At 54.6% G+C, this 27830-nt stretch overlaps 2 protein-coding genes across 3 annotated transcripts in view; one reads left to right on the forward strand and one right to left on the reverse strand.

The window, feature by feature from the left end:
- Nucleotides 1–3408, reverse strand: part of PASK (PAS domain containing serine/threonine kinase) — a 59946-nt gene extending 56538 nt beyond the window's left edge. Inside the window, exon 1 of one of the 2 annotated variants that reach the window (XM_027875817.1) lies at nt 3369–3408. The gene's annotated coding sequence lies outside the window, so the exon portion shown is untranslated. Of the gene's footprint in view, nt 1–1692; nt 1764–3368 lie in introns of those variants that run through there. The other variant, XM_027875816.1, reaches the window with a different exon arrangement.
- Nucleotides 3409–4073: 665 nt separating this feature from the next.
- PPP1R7 (protein phosphatase 1 regulatory subunit 7) lies at nt 4074–27468 on the forward strand. Its single transcript, XM_027876036.1, has 10 exons — nt 4074–4181; nt 6885–7007; nt 11788–11843; nt 12902–12967; nt 16187–16317; nt 16859–17021; nt 18271–18387; nt 22092–22196; nt 24861–24947; nt 27115–27468. The coding sequence occupies exons 1-10, from the start codon at nt 4127–4129 to the stop codon at nt 27289–27291; spliced, it is 1080 nt and encodes a 359-aa protein (XP_027731837.1). The 5' UTR covers nt 4074–4126; the 3' UTR covers nt 27292–27468.
- Nucleotides 27469–27830: the final 362 nt, after the last annotated feature.

Below are 27830 nucleotides of genomic sequence, written 5' to 3' on the forward strand. Positions count from 1 at the left end.
TCACCCCTATGCACACGTGTACACACACCTATGCACAGTGCACACATGCATTCACACACACATGTACACATACATGCACATGTGTGCACGCACATGTGTACACTTACTCATGCACGCACATACATACACACATACCTATGCACAGTGCACACATGCGTTCATACTCACACATGTGTACATACTCACACCCCTATGCACAAGTACACACTCACACATGTACACACTCATACACACACATGCACACACTCCCACCTATGCACACATGCGTACACACTCACACACACTCGCACACCTATGCACGTGTGTACATACACCACACCCCTATGCACAGTGCACATGCATTCATACACTCACACACCCCTATGCACACATGCATTCATACATGCACACATGTACACACTCATGCACACACTCACACATGCACACACTCATACCTATGCACACTGCACACGCCTACACACACATGCACACATACACCACACACCCCTATGCATATGTGCACACATGCATTCATATACACTCACATATGTGTACACACATGCACACACAATGCACACACCTATGCACATATATGCACATACACCACATGCCCCTATGCACACGTTCACACACAGCTGTGCACACATGTGCACATGCACTACACGTACCTATGCACACACGCATTCATACACACACCTATGTACACATGCACACACGTGTACTCACATGCACATACCTATGCACACACCACTATGCACATATGTACACACACATTCATACAATCATAACCCTCTATGCACACGTGCATACTCACACACACCTATGCACACATGTGCACACTCAAATGAATGCACATACTCACGTGCACTCACACCTCCTATACACATGTGTACACACTCACACATACGTGTGCACACGCCACACCCCATGCACAAATTCATACGTACACACACCTATGTACACGTGCACACACATTCATACACTCACACACCTATGTACACGTGCACACACATTCATACACTCACACACCTAAGTACACATGCACACACACACGTGCACACACACACACCCCCTAGGCACACACGCACACCTATGCACACAGCATGCCCCTATGCACATATGCACACACCCACACACATGCGCCCACTCACGCGCAAACACCCCTATGCACACGTGCACACACGCACACACACTCACACACCCCTACGTACACGTGCACACGCATTCATACAGTCACTCATGCCTCTATGTACACGTGCACACACACACACACACACACACACACACACACGGGCTAGTCTTCCCAGGCCCGCCAAGGTCGCCCCACCCCAAGGGCTTCACAAACCCAGGATTCCGTTTGGTCCCAAAGACCGTCCCATTTTACAGGCGAGGACACTGAGGCTCGAGGCGGCGTCCCTGGCCGGGCGAGCCAGCTAGTCGGGCGGCTGGGGCTGGAGACCCCACTCGCTGCCCTGGGGGCTGGGCCTCTCCGTGCCTCAGTTTCCCCCCAGAACCTGACGGTTCTCGTTCCCGCCGGCCGCCTCCGCGGGGCGCCGCGAGTCCCTGCCCCCGCCCGGGCCTCAGTTTCCCCTGGGCCGAGGGGGGCTCGCTCGGGCCGGGAGCTGCCTCGCTCTCCCCGGACGCACAGGGGGTCCCGGCGGCGCCCCGAGCCTCCCCCCAACCCCAGCTCCGAGGCCTGGAATCGAGGCCTACCTGAGGGCCGGGGCCGGCGGCGACAGACCGGGACAGGACGCACCGACCCGCCGACTGCGGGCTCCGAGCGCTCGACTCCCCAAGAGGCGGGCCGCTTGGCGCCTTCTCGGCCCGCGGACCAATCACGGGCCGGGGCTCGGGCCCCGGCGGAGACCGACAGAGGGAGCCCGCCAATCGCGTTCCCCGAGAGGGCGGGATTCGAGGATCCCGAAGGAAGAAGCGCGCACTAACGGTTGCTAGGGACGCAAGCGGTCCCGGCTACGGTAGCCGGCGGGGGCCAAAAGGAGCGACGTTCCCAGGAGCCGTTCAACCGGCGGCGCCTGTTGGAGTTCTGAGTCGGGGAGATTCCCGGACGGCTGCGGGACTTTTCGGCAGATGGAGGCAGGCCTCTGTGCCCAGGCCCTGTGCCCGCAGTGTGCTTGGTCCTTCTCGTGGTCTTCGCACCTCCTCCCCGCAGCGCTCCCTGATCGCCCCTGTCCGGAGCTGAAAACTACTCACACATTCCGAGAACTCTCCTTCTGAACTTCTGCCCCCTTCCCTCTCTCCCGTTAGTTCTTCTTATCGGTGTGTGATCCGTCACCCTAGGAGAAGGTAAGCTCCTCCGGGCCAGGGGCTGGATCTGGTGCCCAGCCCAGGGCCTAGCGTGAGGTAGGTGCTTAATCAACTAATAGTTAACAAATGAAAGGCGCAGTTGGGATAACACCCTTCTTACTCTCTCCATCTGCCTGAAGCTGAGGTCCCTCCTGATGCAGGTGGGTCTGGACGACCCAGCATCTCAGGGAGCCTAGAGCCCTGAAGGATCCCAGATCTAGAGTTGGAAAGGACCTCACAATGACTTGCCCAAGGCCACACAAATAGCCTAGAGAGAGAGGATTCGAACACAGATGCTCCGAGTCCAAAGCATTGCTCTTCCTGCCACACGGCAAGGAGAAAAGTCAGTCGATAAGCACCTGCTACGCACCAGGTACAGTGCCAAGTCCTGGGGATGCAAAGAAAGGCAAATGACAGTCCCTGCTCCCGAGAAGCTTGAAGTCTAATGCGGGAGAAAACACACAAACAAGCTATAGACGGAAAAAGTTAGAGATAATCACCCACGGGAAGGCACTAAAATTAAGAAGATCCACAAGGCTTCCTGTAGAAGGAGGGATTTCAGCTGGGACTCGAAGGAAGCCAGGAAGGCAGGAGGTGCAGTGAGGAGAAAGAGCCTTCCAGGCGTGGTGGGAACAGCCAGTACAAAGTGCCTACAGCCAAGAGACGGAGGGTCTTGTTCGTGAAACAGCAAGAAGGCCAGTGTCACCCAGTAGGGTGTGTGAGGTATGGAGGACAGTCTGTGAAAGCGCCTGGAGCTAAGAGATAGAGGCAAGAAGGCCAATGTCACCAGACTGGGGTGGGGTGGGGGTGTAAGGTGTAGTAAGACTGGAAAGGGAGGGAGGGGGGGCTAGGTCATGATGGAGTTTGAACGCCAAAGAAAAACCAGTTCAATTACATTGAATTCTATGAAGTGCCTACGCTATGCCAAAGAAAAACCAGTTCAATTACATTGAATTCTATGAAGTGCCTACTCTATGTTGGGCTCTGAAGGGGAGGAGGAGGAAGAAAGAAAGAAAAAGAAGGTTCCTGCCCCCAAATAGTTTCCACGGAAGGGAGGAGCCAAGAGGAGAGAGCCCGGACTTCACCTTAAACCAAAGCAGAACCCTGACCCTTCTTGACATTCCAATACTCCTGTCTTGAGATGCCTCCAGAGAAGTGTGGACCTGCTCAGCGGCTCCACCTCCTTCGGGACGGAGAGAGCCCAGAAGCCAGTCAATTTCGGGATTTCCCGGATTATCTGTGAACACTCCTCCTGACGACAGGGCTGCTTAAGCCTCGGGGAAGGCAGCCGCGGAGGGGGGGAGGGGGCGTGAATGCACGTTGGAAGGGACAGACGCAAGGGGCATCGGAGGTGTTGGCCGAGCGCAGAGGGCTGAGCCAGGAGCCCCGGGGGTACCGCGGAGGATGCCAGGAGGAAGCTCCCGACCATTGCACGGACTCCGCCGCGGAGCGGGCTGCGTCCTCCCGAGGCCACATCAACATCCTCGTCCTCCTCCTCTTCTGGACGCAGCTCCCAGCCCCTCCCCGTTCATGGGCCCTTTTCCTTCCCTTTCACCTCCTCCTCTTCCTTTTCCCCTTTTCCTTCTTCCTTTCCCTCCTTCCCTCCTCTTCCTTTCCTCCCTCCCGTCCCCTCTGCCCCGTCCCGCCCTCCCCCTCCAGCTGTCACAACTTTTTCCTTAGGAACTACAACTCCCAAGCGGCCCTAGGCGCTGCACATGCGCACCTGACGCTACTCGGGGGTTCGGCCGCGGCGCAGTTGATTGGCCTGCCGGCGGCCGAATCCGACTCCCTGATTGGCTGAGGGCTGTGGCGACAGCTTCCGGAAAAGGGAAGAGCCACCAACATGGCGTCGGGGGGCGGCGCGGGGCTGCAGCAGCCGCCGCAGGAGATGATGGAGGGTGAGCGGCCCCTGCGGGGGAGGCTGCCCGGGGCGGCGGGGGCGGGGCGGGCCCCTTACCTCCCCCGAGGCGCGCGTGGGTCGAGCCCGCCCTGCCGCGTCCAGGGCTTAGGCCCAGCGCCGCGTGCCCCATACTGATGGGGAAACTGAGGCATCGCGGGGGCGGGGGCGGGACTTTGCAGACCGGGAAACTGAGGCAGGGACGTGCTAGTGGGGGTCACCGGCCCGCATCACAGACGGAGAAACCGAGGAATCCCCCAGCAAGCCCAGGACCTGGAGGGAATGGGGTTCAGAATCGCACCCCCTCCACTACGGGGAGGGCTCCCCGTAGGAAGCAGTGGTGATTGATTGATTGACTGATCGATCGATTGGGGGCGGGCGTTCCTGGCGGGGGCTGCCGCCGGAGCAGAGAAGCGGAGGTGGGACAGGGTTTGGGATGCGGGGAGCTAGACCCGGGCCAGTTGGGTCGGAATCTAGAACTCCCAAAGGGGAACGATGTGAAATGAGTCTGGAAAGGGTGGGAGGCCTGGCACACAGTAGGTGCTTCACTGTGGTAGGAAAAGAGGGTGGAATGGGCAATAAACCAAGGCCCTAAGAAGGACTGGGGTAGTGCGCCCCAAGGCACATGGGTAGTAAGAGGGGCAGCCCTGGACTTGGCCCCCGGGTCCCGGGACTTCAGATTGAGAGACTAAGGCTCGCCAGGGAAGACTCAGGGATGGGCGCCGAAGGGGGCACGAAAGCAGTAAGAGGCAGGAGAGAAGCCTGGGGTCCAGACTCCGGGGTGGGGGGGTAGAGAAGAGATGAGAAAATCCCGAGGCAATGAGATCCCCACGGGCAAGGCCCCCAGATTGGGAGTCCTGAGACCTGGGGTCACGGATCTGGGGCCAGTCGGGTGACCCCTCATTTCCCGGATAAGGAGGGTGAAGAGTAGCATGGTGACCTTTCCAACACTGATGTTGTGCCAGGCCCCAGTGGACAGAGTGCTTTGAATCACTTTCCTTCTCACAAGGGGGCTAACATTCTGTGATTGATCAGTGGATAAAGAAAGACCCCCAGAGGAAATAGCGAGGGCTGAGCATGTGTTGAGTGGGCATCCCGAAGGCCGTGTGCGTCCAGAACCATGTGTAGGCAGGGATTTTGTAGCGTAGAGCCTGAGAAAGTTGCATAAGAAATGTAACATATCAGAGGTGACGGATGAGAAGGGACCCAGGAGTCCCCGAAGGGGGCAGTAGCCCCCCCATGTTACACTATGTTTCAGATCTAACAAGAAATGTCATGGCTTAAAAAAGAAACCAACCGATTTTCTCTGCTTGTCCCTTCCTCACCACCTCCTTCCCTTTTTGCCCCCCCCCCCAAATGTGCCAAATGTACCTTGCCCTCATAGGGGATACAAATAATTAAAAGCTCCCCTCAGGCTCCACGAAGCTCCACCATCTTTCTGTAGGAAGCCTCTGATTTCCCCATAATTAGTGTTCTCCATCTCCCCAATGGCTCTGTGTTTATTTTGCATGTATTCTGTATGCATGGAATACCTCCCCATAGCAGCAGGTTAAGAGCAGGAACTGGTTCATTTTTGTCTTTGTATCTCCAGTGCCTGGCACATGGTGGGTGCTTGATGCCTTCCAGTGAATTCTGTAAAACTGTGGTCCCTCCCACAGCTGTAGGGCCGGGCATCAGCTGAGGGCAGTAGCATTTGAAATGGACTTTAAACGCTAGGTTGGGATACGCCAGGTGAAGAGAGGAGCCAGGACGGGCCCAGGAAAAGAGTACCTGAGCTTCGCTGCAATCCCTGGAACTGTGTGCAGACAGGAAGGCCCAGTCTGAGAGAAAGAAGAGCGTTCTGTGGAACAGAAAGAGCTGACTGTCCTCAAGGGCCTGCTGGGTGGGCTTGCAGAGAGAGACAGAGCTGCCTGGGTCCAGTTTCCAGACGGTTGGGTGATGAACTGGATTCTGCAGATGGACCGTGTGGCCGTGGGCATTTCAGAGTCTTCCTCTATAGAGTAGAAGACTACCGAGTGCCCAGCCCACCTTGAGATAACGTCTGCCATAATCTCTGTGAGCAGTTAGCCACTGCTGCCATCGATGAGCCAGGATGAGCCAGGTGCAGAAACACAGCTCTCTGTCTCAATAAAACCTTCCCTGGCAATCTGTCCACAGATGATATGTCGAGGGAGCATGGGGTTTGGGAAGCTTTGTCACTGCAGTCTGTCGGATCCATCTTTGAAATCTCGAGAAATTTCCAAACGAGGGGACTCATGAGGAGAATTGCAAAAGGGGAGCGTGAGATTTTCTTTTCACAACCTTAAAGGGAAAACGTGTCCCAAATTGCTGTGCTTTCACAAGCCTACAAACAGCCCACAGTTGACTGTCAGCAGCCAGTTTTAATGCCATAGGCACGAGCTGTAGCTGTCAGGAGCGCCGTCACCTACCCGGAGGTGGAGGGAGGCCTGTCAGGAGTTTCTTCAGACTCACTTGCCTGGCTAGCAGAAGATGAGAAGGTGGGCAGGGCGGAGCACGTCCCTGAGTACGAAAAGTGCCTTTGCCCCTCTTAGTCACTGTTCATTATGGGTCTTATTTCATGTCAGATGCAGAGAGGGCCTTTCCAGGAACTGAGTAGTTATTGTATCTCGTCCTGCAAACAGGCAATAATGTTTCCGAAGGTGACTTTTGGTTTTGCTGTTTTTTATACATTGTTTTTGTTCAGTGGACAGAAGAGTTGAGTCTGAAGAGTCGGGGGATGAAGAGGGAAAGAAACATGGAGCAGAGTTGGTCTCAGACCTCAGTCAGCAAAGCCTGAGAGATGATCAGAACCTCGACAACCCAGAAGGTACGTGCTGCCAGTCGAGAGCCCAGGACATCAGGGAGGAGGCTGTGGGGGGTCTGCGTTGGGCCGAGCCACGGTCCACGCCCAGCTGGCTGGGGAGCTGCCGTCTCCTGTGGTTCGTGATTGCCCACACGTGTGTCAGCTGGCTCACCAGCCGTCCCTCAGGGCTCTACACCAGGGTTTCCTGGGGTCCACTGGAGACCCTCTAGCTCGCTGCCGCATTGGTTGTCCTTGCAGGGACCAATCTCGTTTCAGCTTGAATAGACTCATTGCGTTAGAGGCCAGGCTCGATGTTGGAAGTGCTATCTGTGGCAGATGGGGAAATAGGTCGTGTGAAGTGTTGTTCAAGAAGGCAGGCCCAGATTCAACTCCATGACTCGCTCTGATAGTTGGATGTTTGGTCATGGTCATGACCTCTTCCCCTCCAGCAGAGTGGTCTGGTTCCTTGTGGAGGCCATTTTGGAATGCTGATAATCCTTGTTAAACTAAGGGAGCAAAGGCACCGTGCTGAGAAAGCACTTCTAGGGCATCTCGATTTTGTGGGATGGAGCTGTCCTCTCGGATTATTCATCTTACCTCTTAAGTACCCTGGTGACTCTAGCGACCCAGTTGTAAGGCAGAGGACCATTACTAAGAAGGTACTGGTCATGCTCTGCCATCAATCATTAGCCTTTGGGGACATTATATGGGCAAGGGCAGTGGTTTAGACCAACCTGGGCCATGATTGCCCCCAGCTATTTATTTAGAGCCTTGCTGCTGGTGACTCAAAGGGCCTTCTCAGACTTTGGTGGGACAAGTCCTGATTCTGGTGTTTGTGTCTCATTAAAGTCTGTGTACGTTTAAGAATGATGTGAGGTCTTGCTTAGCTGTAAAGCATCATGAGTGCCTAAGTTTTCAATTTACCAAATACTCACTGAAGGCCTACTCTGTGCAAGGCATTGCAGGAATTGTAGAGATGAGTAAAACAGAGCCCTGCCCTCCTGGAGATCAGAACCAGCATCTACTCTCATTTGCAGAAATCATCTGTCATGCAAGTGATCTGGCTATTTTCTCTCTCGAACTGATTTCTGGGTCGTTGTTTTTCAACTAGAGAACACGTTAAGATAAGTAGACTGGCTGAAGGCCCCCATGTGGCTCTAACAACCTGCCCTGGGTTCCTGCCCTCCTCAAATCCCACTCGAGCTGCCTGCTGTACTGGCCGCACATGTCCAGCCCTCCCCCCATCTCGGCATAGGGCCCCCTTCATCATGTGACATTTTGAAATTCCACCCTCCGACCTCAGCCTTCAGACCTTCCGCCTCCCTACTCTTTTCTTCTTACCTTGAGGATCAGATACAGACTCCTCTGTCTGGCCTTTGTGGCACTTCACAAGCCAGCCCTGATCTGCCTTTCCAGCCTTATTATGTCTTCCTTTCCTTCACACTTTATCATGCCTCTCTCCCCTCTCTGTGCCTTTGCCTTGGACGTTTCCCAGGCCTGGAGTGCCCTCCCTCCTCCCCACTGCCTCTTAGTGTCCCTCAGCTCAGGCACCACTCCTGTTTCTCCCAGCAGCCAGCGCCTGCCCTCTCAGACTCCCTTGTGTATGTTTGGTTTCTCTGTGTCTGTGTTGTCTCTCCTGGTAGACTAGAAGCTCCTGGAGGGGCGCTGGCTGTCTCATTTTTGTCTTGGTGGCCCAGTTCTTAGCACATAACAGGCATCTCAGGCCTTCCTCTGTGTTGGCCCTCCCTGATCTCCCAGGCCACTCCCCAACTCTAGCCTTTTCTGGCCCTGCAGAACCCCTGAGTCTCAACACCTTAGGCTGACTTGTCTCCGCCAGGAGTGGCCATCCAGCGTTTGCTTGAAGGCTTCCTGGAAGGGGCCATCTAGCCCTCTGCCTTCCAAGTCCCCTGAGGCCCAGCTAAGCAAGTCTGACCTCTCTGAGTCAGAGGGCCTGAGCTCACAGCCTGGACTCTGCCGGCGTGGTCATTCAGTGGAAGGAGCGTTGGATTTGGAGGCAGGAGCTCTGGGTTCACATCCTAGCTCATGTGACCTTAGAAGGGCAGGAACCTCTGTAGGCCTCACTTTCCCCATCTGTAAAATAAGGGAGTTCAGCCACCTGACCTGGGTCCCCTCCAGCCCGAGTCTAAATACCATAGGACAGCCCCGTCGCCTGTTTGAAGACCCCTGTCACCTGCTCCTCCTGTCTTTGGCTGTCCCGATTGCCCCCGTTTGGGTCTCTACCATTGATCAGCCTCTTTTCCCAAATATGGCGTTATCCTCTGACCTCTCTTCCGACCTCTGGAGCCGCTAGTGGGCTCTCTCTACTCACACGCCTCTCTCAGAGGGTCCAGAGTCCCGCTGACCATCTCTTGGGCTTGAGTGACTGAAAGAGGCCCCTGTGTTCTGGTTCCGGGGCTTCCTTCTGATCGCTGGCCCCATGCCAAGCCCCTGCCGCGTCCTGTGGTTGTGGTTGGGCGCCACCTCATGCCCGCGTTCCCATATCTCTTTTCCCTCGCTGACCCCTCGCTGCACCGATACAGTAGCCCCCTGACCACCTCCCAAGTCATCCTTCCCCCTGCAGTAAAAATCAGGTTCCTTAGAATCCCTGACCCTCGAGGCAGAAGGCCCCCGGGCAGCACTACCTGAGGACAAGCACCCATCCCGCAACCAGCCAGGCAGGCTGTGCCAAGGCCCACAGGGTGGCCTCACAGCCTTCACGTGAGGCCCCCACGTAAGGCCTGCATCCAGGCCGAGGCCAATGGGACTCATCCTTCCGAGGATTCTCAGGGTCTTCTCCAGGCGTTCCTTCCCCTCCTCCCACACTTTCTGGCCAGCCTCTCTGCTGAAGTTCAGACCCACCAGGCCTTGGGGCTGGGTTCCACGATGCCGTCCCTCACCTCCTCGCTCACCGTCTGTCGTCTTTCTGGCCTCCCCGAAGCCTGCTCTCTCCCACTCTTCCTCAGCCCCCACAGAGCACTTGGCTTTGTACCTCTGTGTCCCTCTCTCATGGAGTTTAATCTGTGTTTGTACCTTCCCGTCTCCTCAGTGAGGGCAGCTTCAGAGGCTTTCTTGAGAGTTCTGTGTCCCCATGGCTTTAGGTCAATGCTCTGTACACAGTGGGGGCACAATAGGCCTCATCTCAGTGCCCCCACTAGAGGGCCCAAGCATCGGCTTGCCTTCTCCCTTGGGGAGGTGAATGAGACCCTTGGAATTGGGCAGGACAATTACTACGGCCCTTCCCAGTGTCCTGTGGGGCCTGGGCCCTGCACTAAGAGAGGCCACACTGGGCTCGGGCCCGCCCCAGGCATCACACTGCAGACAGTGTCTGGAGGAGGCCTGCCAGCATATGCTTTGGAGATCATTGTGGGGGAAGGTTGATAGAGGGAAGTGGGGGAGGGTGGCCCAGAGAGCACGGAATGAGAAGCTCTCTTCAGCTGTGTTCTGTGGAAGAGGCACAGACTGGTTCTGCGTGGCCTTGCCTTGAGGACTGGCCTAGGAGCCCTGGGAAGAGGGACAGAGGCAGTGTTAGGCTCAGTCCTGACCATCAGGGCTGTCCCAAAGGGGAAGGGGCCATAGGCCTCCAGAGGTGAGGTGGGGGGCTGGGTGGGGCCCTCTGCCTCCCACAGTTCTAAAAGTAAAGATGAAATGAGTGCTTGGAGGATGGGGACTGTCCTGGATGCCCATGGGGTCTGGGCCATCTCCTGTACATTCCTGTGTATCCCTGACTTGAACATGTGGGGGAAAGAGAGGGTTACACGGAAAGGGAATTAACTAGAATGAATTTGACGATTGGTGCCAGCCACAGCCCCCCCAGGGTATGCAGGCGAGGGCCCGGCGACGTTCTCAGCCCCCATCCTGGCCAACAGTGAGGAACCACTCGGTTCACCTGGTGTCAGTGACTCCCTCACTGATGCTGGAGAAATTCATTGTGAGAGCTGACAAGTGGCTTTCCAGGCACACTGTCCTGGGCAGGGAAGCCCAGGCTTTCAGGGTCCGGCAGGATGGACCCCGAGGGAGGAAACAAGCAGGTTCTGTGGGCTTCAGCACGGGCTTCCAGGTGGAATTAGCACACCCCTAAATATCCACCTTGGGAATTATTCTCCCAGCAGGGCTTTGGGGTCTCTTGTGTTCCGGAGCAGCTCACCTTGTTTTGTTCTGGGTAGAGGCGGGCAGCTTTCCAAAGCAGTAAAAGGCCCATCCCAGAACATCTGAGGACTCAGCGTGGTCTGCACTCCCAGAGTCCGAGCTGTTGCCATGAACCAAAAGGAAGGCAATACGCACAGGAGGGAAGCCATCCAATTCTCATTTTCATGAATTAGGGAAGAGCTGAGGGAATGAGCCCACGGGATAATAAGCCCTTCCTCTCCTCCTGGGAGATGCTGCGCGGAGGAGAGGGAACTCGGGGTGGAGACGGGGAAGCAGCCCACCAGCCAGCCCTGCCCCCTGAGCGCCGGCCTCAGCCCAAAAAGCCAAATCCTTCTCCTGGCGGGGGAGAGGGAGCTGTGTTAATGGCATTTCTTTTACTACTACAAACAGTTCAACTACGCCATTGTTTATTTATTTTTATTCTGAATTTAATGAATGCCAAAAATAAAAGACCAGTCCCCTAGACAAAATAGAACAGAAAAAGCAGGTTCCATGTTCTAGCATCTTTTTTCAGCACATGCTGTGTGCCGAGCACTGTGCTAAGCACTGGGAGGAGACACAAAGAAGGGGAAGGCAGGGTTGCCGCCCTCAGCCCTCGCCTCCTCGTGCATCCCCACCCGCAACAAGACTTTGATTGTACCTTCTGGCCTTTTTGTAGAGGACTCTGAGCTGCCTGTGGACATGGAAACTGTTCACTTGGATGAAGATGCCGAGGTGACGTGTGGGGCTGCGGATGGGGAGGGGGCGGGAGTAATGGTGCTCATGGTACCACACAGGGCAGTGCCCAATGGGGCAGATAGGGCAGGGTGGCATGGGTGCCCAGCGGGCCTTCTGAGGCTTCTTGGCTGGCGTAGATGTGTGGGGCTGGGGATATAGAGGGGTGGGGGTAATGGTGCTCATGGTGCTGTACACGGATAGCATGGGTGCCCAGCGGGCCTTCTGAAGCTTCTTGGCTAGTGTAGCTCTCATATGTTTTTAATTCCAGTCATTGAACCCATTTTCAACTGCTGGAGATCTAGAAACAATGTAGTGTTATTTAAACCTGAGGCCAGTGAATTGCACACATCCGAAGGGTCCAAGGTGTATCTGTGTATCCAGATGTCTTCCTCAGAAGTCCAGGTGGTCCAGAGCACCTTTAAAACTGCCAGGGCTGAGGGGCAGCTAGATGGCATAGCGGATAGAGCACCAGCCCTGGATTCAGGAGGACCTGAGTTCAAATCCAGCCTCAGACACACAGCACTTACTATCTGTGTGACCCTGGGCAAGTCACTTAACCCCATTGCCTAACAAAAAAAAAAAAAGGAAAAAACAACTGCCAAGGCTGTGGAATCTCTTCTGTTGCCTAATAACTGATTTTGGAAGTCTTAAGATTTTGAAAAACAAGAGAACAGCTCAGGCATCCTTTTGAGCTGCTCTTTGGTGAAGGATTCTAATCCACTTCTCTGGCAAGCACTGGCTTACGTGTCCCGTCTGCTGCATGCATTTGTTCAGGTCTGCCTGGGTACATACATACATGCAGATGTATGCGTCCGTGTGGCCATTATTTGTGTGTGTACATACAAACACATGGATAGGTGTGCACGCACTGCGGTTTTTAAAGCCCACCGAAGCACATAGTCTTCAGTTGCAGTGACATGTAGCCTGTTCCATTTTTGCTCTAGTCCAAGAAATGACCGCGCTGTTCCCCAGGCAGCTTCTCACGTGGCCTGTTCTGGGCCATGAATGTCCAGACAATTCCACGAGGCTAAGCTCAATTTCTTTTCTGTGTTCAGGATGTTGATCTAAATCATTATCGAATTGGGAAAATTGAAGGGTTCGAAGTCCTGAAGAAAGTGAAGGTGAGTCTGATTCCAAATCGTTTGGAGCGATAGGACTTGATCACGTTCTCCTTCCGTGTCGGCCACGATGGCGGGTTCTGGAGATGAGGAACCTGGCCGCTGCTTGTTCCCGGCCAGCGTCCACAAGTTCTCGTTCCGTCCCTTCTTTTATGGCACTAAACACCACAGTTGAGGTGATGGGGGAGGGATGTGGGGTTGGGGTGCCCAGCCCAGGGCTCTCACCTTTCTCGCCTAAAGCAGAAAACTGCTCAGAGCCCCCAGGGTCTAAGACGCCCCAGTGTGTCCACTCCAGTGTGGTCAGTTCCTTCCAGTTTAGGCCAGAAAAGAGCCTGCCCTGAATGAAAGCCTCGCTCAGACTCTATGATGCTTGGGCGTCCCTCAGACTTTACCCCCAGGCCCCCACCCCCGCAAGGCTTCGTCCTGTTTGACAGGCCACAGGACACAAGCCTTGGGCCGCCCGCTCGCTCGTTCGCTCACGTGGGAATACCTTAGAGGCTTCCTTTGAAATTCCCTCCCTCAAGAAGGGATCGGCGAATGCCAGCCAAATAACTTGTCTTGGTGTAGTTCTTTAAGGCTTCTTAAGTGTTCTCCTCACAATAAAAATTAAATGAATTGAACCATGAGGGTTAACAAGGGTGGGATTTATTGGAGATAATCAACAGAGGGAAGGTACTAGAATTAAGGGAGATGGGAGAGGTTTCTTGGAGAAGGACAGATTTTGGCTTGGCCTGCAGGGAAGCCAGGAGGCAGAGCAGAGGAGGGAGACAGCCAGGAAGAAGGCCTGGAGCTGAGAGACAGGTGGAGAGGCTTGTTTGTGGAAGGGCCACGAGGCCAGTGCCACGGCAGAGCAGAGAGGGAGACAGCCAGGAGAGTGGCCTAGAGCTGAGAGATCGGGGGGGGGGGTGGGGTCGGGAGGGGCCGCGCGGCCAGTGCCATGGCAGAGAGACAGCCAGGAGAATGGCCTGGAGCTGAGAGGTTGGGCGGGGGGGTTGTTTGTGGAAGGGCCATAGGGCCAGTGCCACTGGACAAAGAGGGCATGTTGGGAGTGGGGTAGGAGAGGACTGGGAAGGTAGGAGGGGGCAGGCCATGAAGGGCTTTGAATACCAAGCGCTAGATTTTATATTTGGTCCTCAGGAGCTCATCTGAATAAGTGGGCGGGGGGACACAGTGAGGCCTGCAATCCAGGGAGATCATTCTGACAGCGGCTGAGTGAAGGAAATTCCGGCAAAGGAGACTGAGAAGAAGGAGTGATCAGACACGTGGGAAGGGGTGAGAAGAGAGCAGGGAGGGGAGAGGACCCCAGAGAAGGACAGAGCCAGACACTGCAATCGGCACTGGGAATACAACGCGAGGCAGAAATCTGGCCCTGCCTTCAAGATCTCTTGTTCTTCAGGGAAGGCAACATGCAAGAAACTGTCCATGCTAGAGAGCTGCTGTGGAAGTACAGTGGGTTTCCGAAGAAGGGCCCTGGCCATGGGGCAGGGACCAGGAAAGGGACCCTCACTGAGGCTCAATGCCCAAGAAGCTGGTGTGGCTGCATCGCAGGGGCACGGGCTGAAGACCACTGGCCGTTCTGGAGGCCGGGACATGCACGGCTCCCCATGCTGAGCCCAGGACTTTCTCTCTGACGCTGGGAGCCACTGGCCCTCACTGAATAAGGGTGGAGATGGTGACCCAGTCACACCTTAGCTGAGCGGAGGGGGGCCTAGGATGGGGGAGAGATTTGTGGCAGGGAGAGCCAAGCGGGATGCAATGAGGACCTGCACCAGGCTGGTGGCCGTGGGAGTGGAGATGTGGTCACAGTGGAAACAACAGAGCATGGCTACAGACGAGATCTGGGGGTCAAGAGTGATGCTGGGGGTGGGGCAAGTCTGGGTGCCTCGGAGGAAGGTGGTGCCCTCAGCAGTCAGAGGAAAGTCAGGAGGGGGGAGGCTTTGGGAGGAGGTCGTGAGGTCAGTTTTGAGCATGCCCGGCGTAAGATGCCCTTGGGTGATCCAGTCATAGTCGTCCTAGAAGCAGCGGGCGATGCTAGATGGTCATCTTCCTGGCCGTGGTCATTGAACCTGGGAAGTTATGACATCACCGAGTGATAGTCTAGAGACGAGAGAGGGCCCGTCACCGAGCCTTGGGCTTACGGACAGTCGGGCAAAGGAGAGAAGCAGCAGAAAGCAGTGTTGTGAACAAAGAGGGTCGTCAGCAGCGTCAGAGCCTGGAGAGACATCCAGAAGGGTGAAGGTTGGGAAAAGGCCACTAGATTTGGCAGGTAGGAGATCACTGGTAACTTTGGAGAGAGCAGTTTCAGATGAAATGAACCTCTCAGGGTTCGGGATAGGTCAACGGCCTGGGAAAGAACTGAGAGGTTGAAAAGCGATGGAGATCCCATGAGGCCCTCGAAGACGACTAGGGCCCAGGCAGAGGGAAAGATGGAGGATGAAATATCACGGTCAGAGAGAGGCATGTCAGCATTCACAAACAGGACGTGGAGCTCTTGGGGGTGTGGCCAGTCTGTGGCTGAGCTGGCCTGAAGAAGCAGGTCATGACACCCTTGGAGAGTGAGGAAGCAAGAAGCTGGACCCTGAGAGATCGTGGTCAGACAGATTGAAGTCCCCTACAATGAGGGCAGGAGTTGGAAAAGAGACAAGGATGGGTCGTGGCAGAGGGAGAGTCGGAAGTGGCCTTGAGGACCGACTGCCCCCGACCCCAGGCAGTGAAGGGCCCCGAATCAAAGTGCACCTCAGAGCAGCGGGGGCAGCCAGCCGAGGGGGCCATATCTTCAGGAGGGAGAGGAGGAAGGGACAGATGAAAGCCCGTTTGTTCTCAGGAGAGCCAGCAGGGTGACCTGGGCACGGGCTTTGTATGGTAACAGCTGAGGGTCCCGAGTCACTGGGGGGGGGGGGGGGGGCCCGGGGGCCGGGGGGGCTTGCGGGGGGGGGGCGGGGGGGGGGGCTGGGGGGGACCGGGGGGGGGGCCCGGGGCCCGGGGGGGGGGGGAGGAGTGCTCGGCGCCGAGGAGTCATTGCAGGCAGAGTTCATTGAGGGAGGCAGGGCCGTCCTGTGAGAGGTGCCACGTTTGCCTTTGATTCTGGGCAAAGTACAAGTACCACTGTCAAAAAAAGGAAGGAGGGAGAAATACTGACCTCCTGCAGGCAGGCATAGTCTGGGCCCCCTTTCTTCACAGGTAACCCTCCTGACCACCATCTTTCCCTTTGTCCCCCTTCAGACCCTCTGCCTCCGTCAGAACCTCATTAAGTGTATTGAGAACCTGGAAGAGCTACAGAGCCTTCGAGAGCTGGACCTCTATGACAACCAGATCAAAAAGATTGAGAACCTGGAGGCGCTCAAGGACCTTGAGTGAGTTCGAGGAGGGGCTGCCCGGGGCAGGGAGGGCCAAGGGGGGCTGCCCTGCTGCCAACCTTGTCAGTGGGAGCACCGCGGCTTCAGGCCCTCAAGGGGCGGCTTTCTAGGAGCCCTACCCCTAGTGGACGGCCTTGCTGACCGTCTGGTTGTGGTGGCAGCCTCTGCCACTGAGCTCTGCTGGTCACGGGCAGCAGCCCAAGCAGGCCACGCCCTAGAAGCCGGCCCATCCCTGGCGCTGCCTTCAGGAGGAGGAGCATGGGCGGCATGAATGTGAGTCCTTTGTTCACAAGGCTGAGTCAGGCCTGGTTGCTAGGCTGGATTTAGGTATGACACGAAAGCCAGGGGAAAGCTGGCAGAAGCTCGGGGTTCCGGGGCTTCCTGTTGGCAGCAAGAATGAGCAGGAGAAGGAGCTGTGTCTGTCTCGGAAGCTGTGTCCTTCCCACACAGAGCTTTCGTCCTGTTTCTCTAAATCGAGGAGGCCTTTGCTGTTAAAATAAGAATAACATTTTTCATCTTTTTTTTTTTTTGGTACCAGGACTTTAGATATTTCTTTTAATCTTCTACGAAACATCGAAGGGATAGATCAGCTCACCCAGCTGAAGAAACTTTTCCTGGTCAACAATAAAATCAACAAAATTGAAAACATAAGTAACCTCCAGCAATTAAAGATGTTAGAACTTGGATCAAATCGAATCCGGGTAGGTGCTGTCTGGGCATCTGTAGAGGGAGGCGCCTCCCGCCAGTGGACAGTGACGGGCAGGAGCTGGCGATCTGGCCCGGGGGCCCTCGAGTGGTGACAGGAGACTCAGGCAGGGCCGGACGTGGCATCGGGAAGGAGGGGGCAGATTCCCCAGGGAGGTTGTGCGGTTTCTGTTCCCTGATCAAAAACCAAAGAAAACCCTGAGAAGTCCAGGAAGGAGTTTGTGTTCCTGAAGCGCATGGTTTTCTCGATTCATTCCTCAGTCCCTTTTAGTTGTAATCACACACACACACACACACAGAGCCCTCTAGAATAAGGCCCCACCTGCCTTCTGTGGGGGTGGTGAGCTGCTCATGATCTCTCTGGGGCGTCAGTCCCCTCTGTGCCCTCACCAGTAGAGCCCCTGGCCTACCTGGATGCTCCATCCATTGCCTCCAGGCCTTTGCCTTGGCTGTCCCTCATGCCCAGCTGTCCTGCTGTGTGGAGGATGGGAGACCCCCATCCCCCATAGGCCTGGGTCAGAGGCTCAGGACAGGAAGCCTCCTGGGCTTCTACATTATTCATTCCCCTCTCTGAAGCCTCTGTCACACACCGTCTTATTGGAGATGCTTGCTCGTAATTGATTATCTCCTGACATGGTAGAAAGAGCAATGGGTCTGGTCAGGCAGGAAGCCAGCCAGCGTTCTGGGCCTGCCGTGCCCAGCTGTGGTCCTCGCTCTGCTCCCAGCTCTCCACGCCTGTGCTCATCCTTCGTCCTCAGGGAGCACTTTTTCTTTGTTTTTAAAAGGCAACCTGGCATTATCTAGAGAGGAGTACTGAACTGGGAATCCTGGGGCCTGGGTTCCGATCCCGGCTTGGCTGCATATCCCTGTGTAATGTTGAAGGAGTCTGCCCTGCGCCAGGCCTTAGTTTGCTCATCTATAAAGGGGATCAGAGCAGGCGTCCTTCACACGAGGTCTTGGGGGGAGGGGATGGATTTTTCAGGGGGTCCAGGACTTTGGATGAGAAAAAAATGACATCTTTATTTGTCACTCTGATTAGTTTCCTTTGTAACCCTGTGATTTAAAAACCTTCCTTCCGAGAAGGGATGCATGCCACAAGCCGGGTAGAGAAGCCCTGCTTTGCCCTTTCACATTCTTGAAGGGAGGATGCCGAGGCTTACGAGGTGATCCCTTGCCGGGGTCTCAGGGGTAGCTAGGCCTGGAGCTGGAGGAGCCTCCAGCCAGCTCCCTGTGTCCTCTCCTCAGGCCATCGAGAACATCGACAGCTTGACCAACCTCGACAGCTTGTTCTTGGGGAAAAATAAGATAACCAAGCTGCAGAATCTGGACGCCCTCAGCAACCTGACGGTGCTCAGCATGCAGGTAGGGCGCGGGCGGGGGTGGGGGCGGGGGCGGGGAGGGCTGGCTTCTCTTCCTTCCTTCCTTCCTTCCTCGTGCTTGTTTGACTCTGGGCCCCTTCGTGCCGTTTACTCTGCAGCCATCCTCCTCCTCCTCCTAAAAAGATAGGTTAGGTACCAAGCGAGTCCACGCATTCCCAGACTGTTATGAGAAAAGGTGCCGTCTACACTGCCAGACGTTGTGTAAACTGGACTCACTTGTGCTAATGTGGTCGTGGGATGAACTGTGTCTGCGCTTGTGGGAGGACCTGAAACTCCTTCAGTTCACTTCTGTGGGAGAGGGAGGAGATGGGAGTCCCTTTGCAGATAAAGCAAGGTAAATAAGATCATAGGAAAAATACTGAAGAGGCTAGTGCTTAAATTACACGAGAGTAACTTGTATGCCAGCAGTGTGCTGGATAGGAACCCTTCTTATCTACCCCCTGAGAACCCTTGAGGACCCTACATGGAGTTGTCAGGGTCATTACTCTGTGGCTAAAAGGGACCTCAGAGCTCTCGTTTGATGGGCCAGGAAGGGAGCCAGGAGGCTGTGACTTGCCCCCGGAGGGCAGCGCCTTCCCATCGCCCTGGCCTTGGGGAGCGATCCTCCCAGTTATGGGGAACCCATATTGAGGGCCCAGCCTGGCTCCTTTGGGTGCCCCGGACATGAGAGGCCACAGTTGCAAGTCCCGGGTTCTGGTTTGTGGCCAGCTCTTTAGCCGGGGGATTTCAGTGCGTGTTGCCTCTGCACCCATGATCAGGACTGCCTTTAGCTGTGGTTGGCAACCCTGAACTGCTTTTTGTTTTTTTCCTGACAAATTCCTTATGTATTTTAAGTAACCTGTTTTGGTAAGTTTTTCTTGGTGTCGGGGGTTTTCATGCATCACCCTGCTTTCCCTGGTAAGGCTGCCTTCCAAAGAGCCATTCAGTGGAACAGGTAATGCTTCCGAAGGACAAAAAAGAAAAAGGAGAGCCCGCAGTTGCGTGGGCTGCCCGTGCTCTGGGAGCCACCCTCACGCTGATTTCTGCGGCGGTGGCTCTGCCCACTTCATGCTGCACCGGGCCCTGGAGGTCTCTCCGTGCATTCCTCTGGAGTAGTCACATTTGTCCTCAATTGTGATGCAGGGATACTCCATTCCACTCATGAGCCATGCTTGTGGAGCCGTTGCCCAGCGCATGGCATCAGCTTGGTTCCCTATTCTATGCTGACCCGAATATTTTGGTTTGCTGGAGGACTCTCATCTTGTCAGTGGCCTACTTGGGGTGTGAGCCTCGTATCTTTAGGTCAAAGAGGATGAATGTTTTAATCGTTTTATCTGCATAATTCTTAATTGCCTTCCAAAATGGTCGTGGTGATTCATAGCTCCTCCAGCAAAGCAATAGGATGCCTACCTTGCCGCAACCTCTCCAGCACTGACTATTCCCAGCATTTATCATCTTTACTAATTTGCAGGGCATAAGATGAAACCAGCAGTGTTTTGATCTGTATTTCCCTTATTATTCATGATTTGGAGCATTTGGGGAATGGCTTTTGGAGATATACACGTACATACTATATGTGTATGTGTGTGTGTGTGTGAATAAATAAATAAAATTCTTTCTATATCCTGAATACAAACCTTTATTGGGAAATATGACATGAAGTTTTTTTTCCCATTCAAATGCTTTTCTTCTTATCCTGGGTGCACTAATTTTGTTTGTGCGGAAGTGTTTCAATTTCATCAATATTTTCTGTAATTGCTTCTTTCCCTTCTTTGGTTAAGAATCTGTCAGTCACTTCCCCAGAGCCTTGAGAGGCCTATGACCTGCTTCTCTTTTCATCTTTTAGTCTAATCTTTAATATTAAGGTCACACATCCACTTAGAATGTATTGTGGAATGCGGTATAAGGTAATGGGCTGATCCTAATTAATGCCAGACTTCTTTCCAGTTTTTCCAGCAGTTTTTATCAATTAGGAAGTTTTTTCCTAAGTAACTAACGTTTTCTGGTTTATCAAATGCTGGGTTATTGAATTCCATAGCTTCTGATTCTCCCATGGATCTCTCTTTCTATTTGTAACCAATACCAGATGGTTTTGATGGCTGCTTCTTTATACGTAGTCAAAGATTATTATAGCAACCTAGTGTTTGGCAAATGTAAAGATTTAAACTTGTGGGATAAGAATTTGCCATTTGCTAAAAATTATTAAGAACAGCTAGGTGGCACAGTGGTTAGAGCACTGGACCTGGAGTCAGGAGGACCTGAGTTCAAATGTGGCCTCAGACACTAGATAGCTGTGTGACCTTGAGCAAGTCATTTAACCCCAATTGCCTCTCCCTCCAAAAAAATTATTGGGAAAACTGGAAAACAGAAATTCAGTGTAGACCAATATCTTGCCCCATTTAAATGGATACATGACCTGGATGTAAAAGGAGACATCATTGAGTAAATTGGAAGAACATGGAACACATTACCTCTCAGACTTATGGACAGGAGAACATCGTGAAAAAACAAGAGATGGTATTGTGAGCAGTTAAATGGATCATTTTGATTACGTTAAATTTTAAAGGGTTTGTACAAATAAAACCAATGTAGCCAAGATTGGAAGGAAAGCAGAAAATTGGCAGGGGGGTGGGGGGGCAGGGGTGATTTTGTAGATAGTTTCTCAGATAAAGGTCTCAAATCTCAAATATATAGTCAAATGTACAAGCATATGAGCCATTCCCCAATTGATAAATGGCCAAAGGATATGAGCAGGCAGTCTTTCAATGAAGAAATTAAAGCTATCTTTAGTCATCTGAAAAAATGTTCAGAATCATTATTAATTAGAGAAGTGCACATTGAAACAACTTTGAGATATCATCTCACACCTATCAGATTAATGAAAATAATAGAAGAGGAAACTGACAGATGTTGGAGGGGATGTGGAAAAATTGGGACATTAATACACTGTTGGTGGAATTGTGAACTGATCCAACCATTTTAGAGAGCAATCTGGAAGTATGCCCAAAGAGTTATAAAACTCTGTATAGACTTTGACCCAGCAATGCCACTGCTGGGTCTGTTTCCCAAGGGGATCAGGAAAAAGAAAAAGAAGTGATATATTCTAAAATATTTATGGCAGCTCCCTTTGTGGTGGCAGAAACCTGGAAATTGAGGAGATGCCCATGAACTGGGGAAGGGCTGAATAAGTTGTGGCATGTGATTGTGATGGGGTGCTATTGTGCTCTGGAAAACTTGGAAAGACTTGTATGAAGTAATGAATGGTGAAGTGAGCAGAACCAAGAGAATGTCATACACAGTAAAAGCAACATTGTTCACGAGTAACTGAACAGCCAGGTGGTTCTGAGTCCCATCGATACCCAAATCACCTGTAAGGACCTGGGAAGGGAGGTGCTGTCCACCTGCAGAGAAAGAACTGACGAAGAGAAGTGTGCGGAGTGTGGTTTCACACATACAGATGTGTGTGTGTGTGTGTGTGTGTGTGTGTGTATGGAGAGAGGGCAAGAGTGCTATCTGTGTCCTGCGGTGCCCTTCTCTAGTGCAGGGTTGGGAAGGAGGGAGACAGCTCAGAACTTAAAATGTGCCCAAACAGTAAATTAGATCTAAGATGCATGGGTGGCTGGGCTGGGCGTGGCGTGGTGATAGTTTGAGGTCTGGAAACTGACTCTTGCTGGCCTTTTCCTTTTTCTTCTCCTTCTCCAATGGTAGAGCAACCGGCTGACCAAAATCGAAGGCCTCCAAAGCCTGGTGAACCTTCGGGAGCTCTACCTCAGCCATAACGGCATCGAGGTCATCGAGGGCTTGGAGAACAACGTAAGTGTGAGCCCCGGGAGGGAAGATGCCCAACTCAGCAGGAGCCCGTGGCCTGCTCAGAGCATTACCTTAATCTTAGTCTGGTGGCGTTGTGCAGGAGAGGTGAGGGAGACGGGGAGGCCTGCTGGGGTGCCGCTGGCGTAACCTGGACACGAGGACTCAGCCTTGAGTGAGGATCCTCCCGTCCAGCTGGTCGCTGAAATTCAGCCCATTTCCCACCAAGAAACCACAGTATTGCACTCGATCCTGAAAATGGACTTGACTCCAGGGCAGAAGAACAATCTCTGTCCCCCATCCTGACCTGGGCAGACCCCGCGTTGACAGACATCTATCAGGTGCCTCTGGCGGGCCAGGCTCGCGCTCGGTGCCGGAGAGACGAAGCGTGAAACGATCCCCACTCCCCCAGAGCCCCGGGTCCAGTGGAGACCGGGACCTGTGCGGCCTGTGAGACACCGGTGGTAATGCCTCCGTTTTCTGTGAGATCCACGTAGGGCTTTCTTCCCAGCGACCCTGCACGGGAAACGGGGCCAGTGTCACCAGCGCCTTCTTAGGGATGAGAAGCTCTCTCACACTCAGAGCCAGAAGTGGAGAAGCCTCATGAAGCCGTGGGAATAAAAGAGCATCAGGCTCAGATCTTGAAGCTCGGCCCCTTCCCGGCTGTGGGCCTCTGGTCCCCTCCGTCAGCCTTCCTGCTGCCGCCCCCAAGCCCTGTGGAAAGGCGAGCGGCTCCTCGCCCTGGCCCCCCCCCAGGTCCGCGTCTCACGGCCTCGGCTGGGACCTCACCCCGCCCCCCCCCCTCGCCTCTCACCACGAGCCCCCCGTCTGCCCCTCTTCTTCTCCCCTGTCTCACACGATGAGGCGGGATTATTCCTCCCCGAGGCACCCCCTCCACTCCTGCAGGGATCCCCTTCCATCCTGTCTCCTCAGGCAGATCCCAGGCCTTCCCCTACCCCTTTCCCATCATCCCCTCTCTGGCACTTCTCTCTCCTTCTCTCCTGGCTGCTCCCTACCACCCACAAACACACCCCAAAATCCCCTTTTGGCCATGCCATCCCCGCTAATGATCATCCAGTATCTTTTCTGCCCCTTGTCGCCAAGCTCCTCGAAAAGGCGTCTGCACGAGGCACCTCTCTGACCTCCTCTGCCTCCCTTCTTGACCCCTAAGCACCCTGGTTTCCAAGCCCGTGTTCTGCTGAAGCTGCTCTCTCCAGAGTGACCCCAGGCCCAGAACTTGAAGGAACAGTAGAAAGGATCTCGGCCCAGCCAGCCACTGGCCAAGCCCCAGCACAAGTCCAGGACCAGCTCAATCGCTGCTCTTGAAGACCTCCAAGCGTCACACTGTGACCCTGGGCGAGTTACCCGACACCTCCTGGACTCAGTTTCCTCACTGTAAAGAGAACCCACCTCCCAGGGGGTTGTGAGGATAAAGCACTTTGCAGATGTGACATCTCAAACTGGATCAGGGCCAGCCACTGTGGCTGTCATCACGAGGAGGACCGCCAGCCAGGGGGTTGGGGGGAGCCGGCTGTGGCCCGGGGCAGGAAACGAGGTTTCCCCCCAGCCCTGGAGATGACGTGGGCAGCTCTCTCTTTGTACCGTGGAGTCACCTCTAGCTCCCGACTCCTCTGAGCACCAGGATTACGAGGAGAAAGGTCGCTGCTCCCGACTCGGGCTGTGAACCACGGGTACCTTGTGGCTTATCGGACCATGGTCACCAGAGACCGGGATCCAGACCCTGCCTTGGACCCGGCAAAGCTTTTACTTCTCTGAGCTTTCCCTTGGCCTCCTCATCTGTAAATGGGAACAATAATCCCAATGGGGCCTGCTCCCAGACTGGAATCAGACCATGTTGGGCAGTGCAGATGGGGACCGCTTCTGACCGGGGAACACCGGCGTCCCTGGGGGACAGCCCAGTGGCAGGGATGGTGGCAGGCTGGGGATTTATAGGCTGAGATTTTCCCAAGTTTACCTCAAAACTCAGGAAAACTTTGGGGGAGCACTTTTGAGTACAGCAGAAGGGAATCCTCAACTAGAAGTAGCAGAAACATATATACTTATATACATGTGTGTGTACACATTTGTGTGCATGTGTGTGTGCATACATACACGCACATATATATGTATGTATGTATGTATATAGAAATTTCTTTGGTGGCTTCTGGCCAGCTTAAAATAGCTTTGATTCTGACGTCTGGGGCCAGTAAGTTCAGTCCAACTCCTATTTACTGGATGCGTGTGTGTGTGTATGTGTGCAAGTGTGTGCACATGTGCGCATGTGTGTGTGTGTGTGTGTGCACAGAACTTCTTTCCTTGGTGGTCCTTTTCGTTGGCGTTCAAGCTTACAGCTCTGCTGCCTTGGGAAGGCTGGTGGGAGCCTGCCTCTGTGGAGGGGAGGGGGCTGTGGTCTCTCTGCTCAGGATGCTTCCTCCATGCCAGATTTCCCCAGCAGAGAGTTCAAGCCTCAGGACTTTGGTGGTCTGTGGCTCGTGTCCACACGGCCTGCCTCTGCTAGCACAGGCCTCGGGCTCCCCCCCCTCGACCTGTTAAACCACCTGAGAGCGGGCGGGGCTGTGCCCCTGGGCCCCGCTCTGCTGCTTCTGCAGCTCACGCCCTCCTGCCCTGCCCCCTCCAATGCGGCACTAAAATGTTCCCTCCTTGTTTCAGAACAAACTCACAATGCTGGACATTGCATCAAACAGAATCAAAAAGATTGAAAACATCAGCCACCTAACAGAACTGCAGGAATTCTGGGTGAGTGGAAGCCGCACTAGAATCCTTGTTTGTGTCGAGTAAGGGTGCAAATCCAGGGTGCGTGTTAGCTCGTGCGGGGGGTAGGGAGTCTGCAGGCCAGATCCCCTCACAGCCAGGGTCCGAGCTAGCTGAAAAGGGGATTTCCAGCCAGCTGTGTTCGAGAGCGCCCCTCCAGTATCTCAGAAGGATTTAGGCGCTCCTGGTCTTCACCAGCAGTGCAGGGAACGGGGTCAGGGAGGCTGCCTCCATCCCCGATGACAGGTCTGCTCCTCGTCCCTGGGGACCGTGCTGAGCCAGCCGACTTCTGCTCTGTGGGATCGAACGGCCAGCCCTTCCTTTTATTTCCTCCATCATTGGAATGTTGTGCTCCCTTATTGTTAGTTCTGGGGCTCGGGCGGCCAGGTCAGGGCCCCAGGGAGGCTGTGTAGACCAAAAGAATCCTCACTGATCATCGAGGACCCTTGGACAAGGGGTCAGGGAGCAGAGGAACTGTTCTTTTGGGAAGCCAGATCTTGGGACGGACCCCCAAGGAAGGTATCCAGGCAGACCCCGTCAGAGTCCAGGGGATCAGCCCAGGCTGAGGTATGGGCAAGGAGAAGGCAGAGTGACGGCCGAGCCGCTCCAGAGGGGCGAGAGGGACCCCGGGCCATCTGAGAGCAGGGCCACGTCTGTGCAGGGAGGCACTTGTCTCAGGCAGGGCCCCCTCCGGGCCGAGGGGCACAGCTGCCAGGCCCAGTGTGGGAGGTACCTGCCCCTCAGTCAGGCCAGGAATGTTTGGGGGTCCTTGGATGGACCGCCAACTAGAAATAGTAACCTGTTGAATAAAGGTTGAAATCAAGGGGTATTCCTAGGCCCAAACTCCCTGTCCCAGCTCGGGTTGGTAAGAACTCGGCATCGATGTGTGGGGATGGTTGTGAGCTTAGAAAGTCCCTCCTTCCATTCCAGGCCAGGGTTCTAGACCCTCCTCATTTACCAAGCCTTCCTGAGGTGCAGGGCGCCTTTTGCAGGCGAGGACAGGTAGGCAGCACACCACGCTCTTTTGAATGTTCTCCCCCAGCCTCATCCTGCCTGGCGGCAGTCTGCCCACATTTCCCCCTCACGATTAGTAAAGCAGAGACACATTGAAGGTCACGGGGCCCTCGTCCTACAGGAACAAAGACCGGCTTAGCAGAGGACACAGCGGTGTCCTCGACCGTCTTCCTGTCGACTCCCGCCACCCCTTTGTCACACACCAGCCTCCTCCCAAGGAAGAGGCCCAGCCACCTGTTTTACCACACATTCAGTGGGTCGGTGGAAACGGGTGAAGCCCACTTTAAAGAGTGAATTTTTTGTTTATTGATTGATATAGGCATCATGATTCCAGATGTAAACGCTGTGTGAGTCCTTCAGACCCTTCCCAGCACCCTACCCCAAGGGCCTTAATGTAAGCACCAGGTAATGCCACCGAATTCCATCCCGGCTCCAAACGTGTTGCAGGTAGAGACGAGCAAAGCACTAGAGAGGCTCTCGTTTCCTGATCCCTTTCCTTTCTCTCTCCTCTCTCTGGGGGATACAGCCACGCTGCCTTGCCTGCAGGATCAGAAGCTCCCTGGGGGGGGGAAGCAGGACACCCGTGCCCCACGTTAGGCAAAAGACGCCTCCCAGAGAGAGCGCCGTCCTTGCCAGCAGACTCTGGCTCCTTCCTTAGAACCGAGATCCCCAGGCTGAGTGGGCGGGTTCCCCGGGCGCCCCTGCAGCTGCAGCACAGTGAGGGCAAGCTGGGGCCTTCCAGGGGATAGCTAGGACGCCTTTTCTTTTTGTGACTAAGTGTCGTAGGCTTAGAAAACACCTGACCCACTGGCTTTGGAAAGAAAAGGCTTTGATAAATAGATGGATTCCATGTATTTACATTTATTTTGGATTTTGCCCTTCCTTCCTCTGATGCTGGATGTGGAAATGCCTGTCACTTAGCTGGGTAAGTGAGTGAGGGGCGAGTCGCCTGTGTGGAGCGCCCAGGGACGGCTCGGGGCCGGCAGCACCTGGCCGGGATGCCGCGTGAGCCGCGAGGGGCTGCTCTGAGGCCAGCCGCTAGGAGGTGCGGTGACCAGGCTCTGGATCCGCACCCGCCCCCCTGATGTCGGGGACGCTCCTTTTAACCAGACCTTTCTGCTGTCTGTGCCCTCTGCAGATGAATGACAACCTCATCGAGAGCTGGAGTGACTTGGATGAATTGAAGGGAGCCAAGCACCTGGAGACAGTTTACCTGGAGCGCAACCCTCTGCAGAAAGACCCCCAGTACCGGCGTAAGATCATGCTGGCCCTGCCCACCATCCGGCAGATCGATGCCACCTTTGTGCGGTTCTGAGTCTCGCCCGTCCTCGCGTCCCTCCTCCCAGCAGCCGCGCCTCGGCCACGGGCTTCTTACTGACCAGCAACTATCGATGGCCAATAAAAACCACTGAGTGATCACACACACGTGTATGACGCGCCCTCTTACGATTGTTTTTGAGATGTTATTATTATTAAATCTTGCAACACAATGTTTCCTAGCTCAGACTCGTTGATTATTCCCGCAGAGCATTTCAGCCACCCACAGTGCATGGGGCACAGTGCATGGCTCGGGGGACTGTCTTTGAGTAGGTGACCGCCTCCCTCCTGGATCGTGGCCCTCCGGGGCAGCCCCCCTCCGTGGTTGGCCTCATTGATGCTGACGGTAACCCGATGCCTCGTGGGAAAGAAACACATTCTGGCCAAAGACCGCTCCGAGGGCCACCTGCCCCGCCTGCATGTTTTCTCCTCTCCCCGTCCCCCCTCCGAGACTTGGTTGGTGATCTTGGCTGGGCCCCTACCCGGGTCTGTGACTTTGAGGAGTGAGCCTGTTTCCTCCCCTGTAAATGAGCTTGT

The sequence above is a fragment of the Vombatus ursinus genome, unplaced genomic scaffold (genome assembly GCF_900497805.2).
Source record: "Vombatus ursinus unplaced genomic scaffold, bare-nosed wombat genome assembly UNPS02014810.1, whole genome shotgun sequence".
Lineage (NCBI taxonomy): Eukaryota > Metazoa > Chordata > Mammalia > Diprotodontia > Vombatidae > Vombatus > Vombatus ursinus.

Excerpts from the sequence above, each read along its gene's own strand:
- PPP1R7 (XM_027876036.1), top strand. The coding sequence starts at position 4,127 with ATGGCGTCGGGGGGCGGCGCGGGGCTGCAGCAGCCGCCGCAGGAGATG. Across the intron at positions 17,022-18,270 it reads TTGGATCAAATCGAATCCGG|GCCATCGAGAACATCGACAG; the intron begins GTAGGTGCTGTC and ends TCCTCTCCTCAG. Across the intron at positions 18,388-22,091 it reads TGACGGTGCTCAGCATGCAG|AGCAACCGGCTGACCAAAAT; the intron begins GTAGGGCGCGGG and ends CTCCAATGGTAG.